The 8,965-nt window shown below is 46.0% G+C and overlaps 1 protein-coding gene and 1 long non-coding RNA gene across 4 annotated transcripts; one reads left to right on the forward strand and one right to left on the reverse strand.

Moving 5' to 3' along the window:
- Positions 1 to 1,044: 1,044 nt before the first annotated feature.
- RBM3 (RNA binding motif protein 3) lies at positions 1,045 to 4,563 on the reverse strand. 3 transcript variants are annotated; one of them, XM_045068397.1, is made up of 7 exons: positions 4,427 to 4,563; positions 3,716 to 3,835; positions 3,357 to 3,463; positions 2,610 to 2,715; positions 2,420 to 2,513; positions 1,915 to 1,997; positions 1,045 to 1,598 (listed from the first exon to the last, which is right to left on the reverse strand). In XM_045068397.1, the coding sequence occupies exons 2-6, from the start codon at positions 3,816 to 3,818 to the stop codon at positions 1,940 to 1,942; spliced, it is 468 nt and encodes a 155-aa protein (XP_044924332.1). In that variant the 5' UTR covers positions 3,819 to 3,835; positions 4,427 to 4,563; the 3' UTR covers positions 1,045 to 1,598; positions 1,915 to 1,939. The 3 variants fall into 3 exon arrangements, with proteins under 3 accessions (XP_044924332.1, XP_004755078.1, XP_044924331.1); XM_004755021.3 differs by having other exon boundaries at positions 1,915 to 2,000; positions 4,427 to 4,561; XM_045068396.1 differs by lacking the exon at positions 4,427 to 4,563 and adding an exon at positions 3,963 to 4,359 and having other exon boundaries at positions 1,915 to 2,000.
- Positions 4,528 to 8,293, forward strand: LOC123388589. Its single transcript, XR_006603062.1, has 2 exons — positions 4,528 to 4,656; positions 8,070 to 8,293. It is a non-coding gene; the product is annotated as an uncharacterized LOC123388589 (long non-coding RNA).
- The last annotated feature ends 672 nt before the right edge of the window (positions 8,294 to 8,965 follow it).

The raw sequence follows: 8,965 nt of genomic DNA on the forward strand, positions 1-8,965 counted from the left end.
CATCACCCCTGCTCCCCAAGAACCTCACCTCCTTACACCATCATATTGGGGTTTCAATATAGGACTTTTGAGGGAACACACGGAGTTTATTAACACATGCCCTACGAATGATGGAATAAGGCAGTTAAAGATGTCCCAGAACCGGCTATCTGGTGGTATGTGACTTTTGCATCATCAGGTAGAAGCCATGGACACCACCATTAAATTCCAAAAGGAGGGATAAAGCCAACAGGACCCCAGTGCAGCAAAGAGAACCAGGACCAAAGTGAGTAGCAGGAGGACTGAGAAACTAAGACCAACTACAGGTGCAAAAGCAGGCCCAACTATAGCCACCTTACCACCAAAGACCCGCACACCACCAGACTGAATCCCTATAGGAAGTTTGGTAATTGTTCTCAATGGCTGTACCTGCCTACTCACTGTACTTAACCCTCAAGAAGAAATGTGAAATGCCCATGAGGCTGAGGCACACAGGTTAAGTGTCCTACCGGAGATCAGATAGCTGGAGAGCAGCAGAGGCTTTGTTTCAATCCTGGATCTGCATCCAGTCTGAGCTCTTAGAACCTTGTTTTCAAGTCGGGATTCTTCCACATTCCTCAAAGGAGATTTTAGTACACTTCTTCCACTTCCCAACATTTCAGAGTCAGAAGAAACTGAAAATGCTGTTTACAACCGGATCTAACTCCCACCAGATGTTCAATTCTCAGAACAATCCTGTGAGGAGGGTACCCACTGATGCTCCAAGAAGCTAGGGAGACTCAAACCTAAGCAGTCTGATTCCCAAGCTGACAATGATCAAAATAATGGTGACAAAATCAATGGGACCAAAAGGCTATCTCAAGAAACCCAATTCCAGCCGAATATTTCCTCTGTAACCCCCAGCATGTATACTCAAACGCAACCAAACTTTGAGCTGGAGAGGTCTACTCTTATGGCAATTGCTGCCTACCCCCCAACTAAACTCTTTCCTAAAAACATCCCTTCTTGATCTTTCATTTTTAGTCTGAAAACAGGTCAGCAAGGGGGAAAAAAAACACATATCAGTTTTTTATTTTTAAACTTTTTAATCAGCTCTGTGAAGAACATCCTAAAATGCTAGTGAGACACAACAGAGTATTTTTTCTTCCAGTACTAAAAAAAAAAAGGACACTCACAAATATTTTAAGAAACTTCTGTATTCTCAAGGGTGGGGACCTTGAATAAAAAAAACCCACCTCTAATTGTGCTGATTTCTTATATTTGCATTTGGAAATGCTTCCTTATCATGATAAATGCACGTTATTTTTTTTTTAAAGGCAGTCTGAACATTTTTTTTTTTTGCCATAATCAGTAATCCTGAGAGCCCAAACTGAGAAATTGGTAGAAGAAAAAAATACCCAGACTCTACAAAAGTCCCAGGATTATTATTTAAAAGAGAAAAAACTTTTAAAAACACATGGAGCTTTGAAAAGTTCTTTGTGACAAGCTACCTTGGGAGCTCAGTTCAAAAATAGAAGTTGATGTGCTAAAACAGATGTGTCAGTGCAGCTCCAAAAATCTTTATAAATACAGCCATTTGGAAGGATGATCCTGGACCAGAAGTTTTATTCCTTGTGTATCTGAGAACAGTAAGAAGGGGAGAATTGTAATGTTGGGAAGGCAGAGGTACACATGCTCACCTCCCAGGGTTGGTAAGGATTGCTGAGCAATGCCGCTTCATCTCCTCCATACCCAGGCAAGAGATTACAGGGTAGACGGGTTTTTAGACATCCCCTCCCAACAGCAGACTAGCTGACAGGCACCTGAGAGCAAAGGAGGCTTAGGAGTGGTGTCAGGTGGGCCAGGTGAACTAAGTACAGGCAGGAGGAATGCTCGAGTGGAACATGACAGGGCTGGTGGACAGAGGTCCGCTCAGTGGCAACACGTAAGCCTCACCTACATTAGGTGCACATGCCTCATCTCAGTTGTCGTAATTGTCTCTGTAATTTCCTCCAGAGTAGCGGTCATAACCACCCTGGCTTCTGGGAGAAAACATACATGGCAGTTAGCAAGAACATACCCTAGAAACCCTGGTATTAAAAACCACACATATTTACATAACCTGTCACGTTCTGTTATTATTACACTGTAACATGTAAACACATACCAAACATATACTATTTGATAGAAATCAGATATTACACACAACACATACAACAAAACATGATAAACATGTTATTACCACCTACCATATTACAATTTCATGATCTTACAACTTACTAGTACGTCATGCACACCTCAAAACACAGTATCACATTTAAAACCTCATTACAATAACTAGTGTCAGTAAAAACTGACACTAGTTAACACCAAAATCAAGTTATGTATGAACTACCAGGCAGCTGAGCTCTTTAAGAAGAAAGCAGCACCACCAGAGCACCCCAATCCCTTGGCTACCCACCTGCCACCATAGTCTCTGGTCCTTCCATATCCATACCCATATCCTCCAGGTCGACTGTCATATCTGCCACTCCCATAGCCCTGGTCCCCACCACCTAGAGTAGATTAAGAAAAAGTTGAAAAGCAGCTGTCTAGACATAAGTCACTAATAAGCCACTCTCCCCCATATCCACACTTACCACTGCACTTACCTCTAGAGTAGCTGCGACCACGCCCATGGGCCCCAAAGGCACCCCCTCTAGTTCCCCTGGCCGACTTGCCCGCGTGATCCACACGGATCTGGCGACCATCCAGAGACTACGCGTGGGGAGACACAAGGAGGATGGGTTGGTGGTCAAACAGGGCAGTGGTGAAGGAAGAATGGGTAGGGCAGGTGGGCTTTTGCCCAGAAACTCCTGCTGGGCACCAGGTTCTGGGTGCCATGTTCCAGAATAAGCTCCTTTCACCAGAATGGCTTTATCAGGAGCTATAGAATCCCACAAAATGACCTGAATCCACCGTGTTCCCCCTGCTACTACTTACATCTTGACTGAACTCAGGCTGAGTTCTCCTCCCCACTCCTACAAGCTGCCCCACTAGTAGGGCTAGACAGACACCTCTCTTGGTTTGAGACTTCAGAGTCCATCCCAGAAGACTCACGAGGTCCTCTCCGGGCCAGGCCCGCAGGTCTGCAGACTCTACTACCTAAGCCCAGGGCAGGTCAACCATCCACAGGTGGCTTCTCGGCCTCATGCAGGACCAGTCGTCGCCTCCCAGGCAGCCCGGCTCTGTCTGCCGCTGCCCTCCACCCCCTAGAACAGAAGGCAGTCACGCTCCTGTGAGTGGGCACTGCGGGCTTTGGTGGCCGCGATGCCCCTAGCAGACACAGAGGGAAAAACAGAAAGAATGGTGCAAGTGGCAGATGGGGGCAGGGCCCCTATGCAGGTAGGAGACCTCACCTCTCCATTCATGGCTCTCATGGCATCTGAGGCATGCTCTGGATTGGTGAAGGTGATGAAACCAAAACCCCGGGATCGCTGAGTCTCCCGGTCCTTGACAACAACCACTGGGGAAAAAGAGAAAGATGTGGGTAGGAAGAAACACAAGCCGCAAAGGGTGTCCCGTAGAGAATAGACCCCTCCCACCACTCCTCAACTGAAAATTAGGAGGTTCTTGCAAGATTACCTTAGAACTAAGAACCAAAAAAAAGGAGTATGTTAAAGTCTAGGGTCCTGATTTTTCTTCTTCCATTTCTTGAAACTCAAGGGCTCCAGACTTTCAAACACCCAACTCATCATACAACTGGCCCATATCTCACCCTCCGAAATAGGACCGAAGCTGCTGAAGTGGTCTTCAAGAGCCTGCTCGTCGGTGTTGAAGTTGAGTCCTCCCACGAAAAGCTTCCCTTCTTCAGAAGACATGGCCGTCAATTTGAGTACTGCAAAGGGAGTACGAAAAAGGGTGGGAGAAACCGTAGAGATGAAAGAGAAAAAAATGAAAAAGGCAGGACCACGAATGGATAAAGAAAGAGGAAGACGAAAACAAAAAGACACCCGAACGCAGACCTAAAAGAACAGCGGAAAAGCCGGGAATCGGCAGTGCCGCATCAGGGAAGCAGCCATTTGGGGGCGGCCTTCGCGCATGCTCAAATCACCACCACCACGCCCGTCATTTTGTGCCACTGCGCAGGACCCGATCACCCCTGCCTTCCCTCCGCGCCGGCAGAACAAGATGGCGGCGGTCACGTGGTGGTGGGGGAAGGGCACCCGCAAATCTCTGCTGTCGCGCGGTCCCTCCCGCCACAGACGTCGCCAGTCCCTCCCAGCATTCCTCGCACTCGGATATAAGGAGCCAGCCTCCCACCAAAATTAAAGTTTCATCTCTCAGCACGGACCTACCCACTCGGGAGAAGCCCAAGCCTACGTGTCAGAAGCCGCTGCTCTCCCCACTCGCGCACCTAGCTCCTGGCTGGCGCGTCGCACATCAGTGAGGCCAGGCGCAGCCGGCCCACAAGATACGCGTTGCTTACCTCCAAATTATGCAAAAGAACTGGAAGAACAGCTACCGTGCAGGAGCTGAGAGACTGGGAAGATTGCCGCGCAGGAAGACGCTTGATAAAGCGCACGTAGCATGCACGTCACAAAACGTCCCCCGCGCGCACCGGCGTCCATGCTCATTGGCTGAAGCCAGCAAGGGGGTGGGAGGAAGGGATGGCCGAGCAGACGGACCAATAAGCTCAGCATGCTTCCGGAAAGGGAGGTGAGCCTTGTGCGTTTGGTGCACTGTGGGATCCGTATCCATTCGCGGGCCCAGTGGTGCGCAGGCTCCTTTTTGCTCTGATACCCTTTTCCAACCCTGACGTCACCCTGGCCATCCTTGACGTCATATCGTCCATTGGTTCTCGCGTCTTCCTCTCCATCTCAGTCGTCTTCCTGTAGGTCCCCAAGACGTAATTACTGTAACCTCCTTCACTCCCCAGTTCTCTCATATTCCTCAAGGATCGGATGTTTTATCCCCTAATTTACCTGTCGTCCTCACCCTTCACAGTCCTTAACGTCAGATCCTCTGTTTTCTCATTGTGTGATGCTGATCCCCACGTTTTCTCTGCCTAACATCTAGCCGCCTGTCATGGGATCCTTTTTCCTGGCGTCATTCCTTCTCATTTCTGACTTAAGCCCTACTCCTTATCAGACTGCCTCCCGAAGTCAGTCTCTTGATTTCCCTGCCGGTAGACTGCCCGAGATGCTTTCTACAAAACAGCATGCCCCAGTCTTAAAAGGGAGTAAATTCCAATCCACAGAACAATTTTTGTTATCATGCAGGGTCCCTGAGCCCTTGATCCGCGAAGACTTTCACAGTACACAGTGGACCTGTCCAGCTTTCAGAGTTTCTGAGCTCCCCCTCAAGGAAGACTGGGTTACTCTGCTCTCACAAACTCTACATTTCCAAGTCCTTCTAAGGGTCAGCCCTCCAAATAAAGACTAGATTTGTTAACTTTTGGAGTGCACAATTGTATGCATCCACAAAATGAACTTGTCTGGCTTTTGCCATATCCAGGCCTCCTATGCTCAGGATGGACACGAATAGATTTCACATTGTGCATATACATAATAGTCTTAGGTAGCTCTCAGGGAATCTGAGGCCCCATGCAAAAAGAAGTACCCGTTTGATTCTCAAAGTGAGCTCTGGTCATATTCTATGGTTCATGACACATCTTCATTGTTGTTACACAAAAAGCCCCTCATTTTATTTATTCTCTTTTAATCCTGCACCCAACTTTTGTTCTCTTCCTTCCACAGTTAACCATTTTATTGGTTTTAAAGTGTATCTTTTTCAACCTTTCTTTCCTGATAAATGTATTTAAAGCTACAGGTTTCTTGTTTTAACTGATTTTGCTGTGATCTACAAAATTTGCATGTAGTGTTTTTATATTATTTAGTTGTAAATTTTTTAACATTTTATTTTTTAAGATTCTTATTTGAGAGAGAGAGAGCATGAGGTGAGGGGAGAGAGGGGTGAGGAAGGGCAGAGGAAGAGGGAGAGAGAGGAAGGGCAGAGGAAGAGGGAAAAAGAGAATCCCAAGGAGAATCCCCACCGAGTATGGAGCCTAATCTGGGGCTCAGTCCCTGGACCCTGAGATCAGGACCTGAGTCATGAAATCAGGAATCAGATGCTTAAGGGACTGAACCACCCAGGTGTCTCTATTTATTTATATTTTTAAGTAAACTCTATGCCCAACACGGAGCTTGAACTCTTGACCCCACAATAAAAAATATTGTATTTATTTATTTAGATTTGAGAGAGAGAGAGAGAGAGAGAGAGTGAGAGCAAGAAAGAGAGTGTGTGCACAGATGGGGGGAGAGGGAGAAGCAGACTCCCCGCCAAGCAGGGAGCCCAGTGTGGGGCTTGGAGGACCCTAAGGTCATGACCTGAGCTGAAGGCAGATGTTCAACAGACTGAGCCATCCAGTCACCCCTATTCATTTTATTTTAGAGAGAGAGAGAGAGAGCAGGAGGGAGGGTCAGAGGGAGAGGGAGAGACTCTCAAGCAGACAAAATACTCAGAACTGGACACAAGGCTCAATCCCAGGGCCCTGAGATCATGACCTACCAGGTGCCCCTAGTTGTAAACTTTTCTAAAGTTCCTTTATGATTTCTTCTTTCATCTAAGGATTATTTAGTAATGTTTCAAAGATGGGTTCATTTTTTTCTTTTTGCTGTTGCTAATTTTATTGTACTATGGTCAGTGATAATGTTTAATATTGATATTTTTGAATTCATCAAGGTGTTAGTGCCCTAACATGGTCTATTTTTGTAACTAAGTGTAAGCATAAAAGTAGTCTTCTCCAGGGTGCCTGGGTGGCTCAGTGGGTTAAGCCCCTGCCTTCAGCTCAGGTCATGATCTCAGGGTCCTGGGATTGAGCCCCGTATCGGGCTCTGTGCTCAGAGGGGAGCCTGCTTCCCCCTCTCTCTCTGCCTGCCTCTCTGCCTACTTGTGATCTCTTTCTCTGTCACATAAATAAATAAAATCTTTTTTAAAAAGTAGTCTTCTCCATTTGTTAAGTGTGGGTTATACAGGAATGTGTTCTTACATATATGTGAATATATAAAAACCATACATTATATATAGGAATGTGTTTATATATATTAATATCTAAGTTATATATATATATATATGATGTATAAATAAATATGTGTATATATAAAATACCAACCTTAAAAATGTATTGTTCACAGGCGCCTGGGTGGCTTAGTTGGTTAAGTGTCTGCCTTTGGCTCAGGTCATGATCCTGGGGTCCTGGGATCAAGCCTGTGTCAGGCTCTGTGCTCAGCAGGGAGTCTTCTTCCTGCTTCTCCCTCTCCCTCTGCCCCCCACCACTGTGCGCTAATAAATAGATAAAATCTTCCAAAAAAATGATTGTTCAGTACTCCTTAGGTGTGTATGTTTATGGTAGACATATCTTTCTCTCAATGAGTGTATGTCCTTTGTTTTTTGTGATCTTAAATTTTGTTGTTAATTATTGGATGGCTATCTTAGCTTTCTTTGGGCTCTTATTAATGTGCTATATCCTCTCTTCATCTTTTCATTTTCAACATTTCCCAATCTTTGTGTGGGTGTTGTTGGACTGTTTTTCTTTTGGGGGACCTTTTTTTTTTTTAAAATACAGTGAGGGTCTCTGTGTTCTAAATATTTTTGTGATTGTTATTATAGTAAAACTTCCGACATCCCATTTCGTATTCTCTAATTACAGTACTTTTCTGTTCCTTTTTTTCCTATCCTACTCATACCTACTATTTTCTTTAGGTCTCTTTTATATCACTTGTTCTGGTTTTATAGTTTACTTTTATCTATTTATTGTATTTACTTAAAATTACTCATGTCTGGCCCAATACTTCTTCTGATATTATATTACATATTATATTGTTATATTATAATTTTATGGCATACCCAGTACACTAGCCAGCCTCCAGGATGGCTCCCAATGATCACTGCCTGTTGGTATTCACATCCTGTGTAATACCCTCCCGTGTTGTCCCAGGGTTGGTTGGTGTGACCAAGAAAATATAGCAGAAGTGATGGTATGTCATTTCTGAGGTTAAGTTCTAATAGACACTACAATTCTGTCTTGCTCATGGTCTCCTGCCTGCCTGTTGGGACCGTGTGTTGTGAAGAGTTCCACGGAGAGGCTCAGGTGGCGAAAAATGGAAGCCTCCTCCCAGCAGCCTCCCGAGTGGGCCATGTTGGAAGTGGGTCCTTCAGCCGAGGGGTCATGTCTTCAGTCCTGACAACTTGCCTGAAACTTCAGATGAGACTGAGCTAAAATCACCCAGCAGAGTGGCTCCCAGTTTCCTCCCGACACTCCAGAGGCTGAGAAAATAAATGTTTGCTGTTTTAAGCTGCTAAGTTTGGGGGCCATTTGTTCTAGAGCAGTAGATAACTAATACATCCGGTTTAATTTTCTCTGGAGGTGGTGATGCTGCCCCGGTGTCTAGTCATTTTGGGGGTGAGCTCAAGTTCCCCAGACAGGAGCAGCTGTTGTGGCACGTACAAGGTCTCAAGGGAAGACTGAAGGCCAGATTGGACTCTGCTCAGTCCCCTGGAGTTCAAAGGGTAAAGAGACGTGTGGGGGAGATGAGCCTAAGGGTGGGCAGCCCCAGGTGCCACAGAAATAGAGCTACTTGGCAGTTCCTCTGATAGGGGTTTCATCTTTAAACCCCAAGAGGAGGCTGTCTCCCGAGGTGTCACCACCATCCCTGGTGTCTGGAGGGGGAAAGGTGGAGGAATGATTGCCTCCAGCTGCTCATTTCCTTCCCTCAACACAGTTCTTGTTGTCCTCATCGTAGTCCCCTGCCCCAGACGACTATAAGTGGTTGGGATAATGTCTACAGTAAGGGGCAGACAAGGACCTTCCCAATGCAACATGGGGGAGAGATTAAGAGCCAAACCTGAAACCTAGCCTATTTGCTGCCTTCAGCCAGCGCCACTCAAAACAGAGGCCACTTAGAGCTAGCCTTCAGTTTTCCCACAGATCTCCATAGCTGTGTTGCAGTTTCTGGAACTCATATTT

Source organism: Mustela putorius, unplaced genomic scaffold (genome assembly GCF_011764305.1).
Source record: "Mustela putorius furo isolate JIRA1106 unplaced genomic scaffold, ASM1176430v1.1 tig00003903_pilon_pilon_pilon, whole genome shotgun sequence".
Taxonomy (NCBI): Eukaryota; Metazoa; Chordata; class Mammalia; order Carnivora; family Mustelidae; genus Mustela; species Mustela putorius.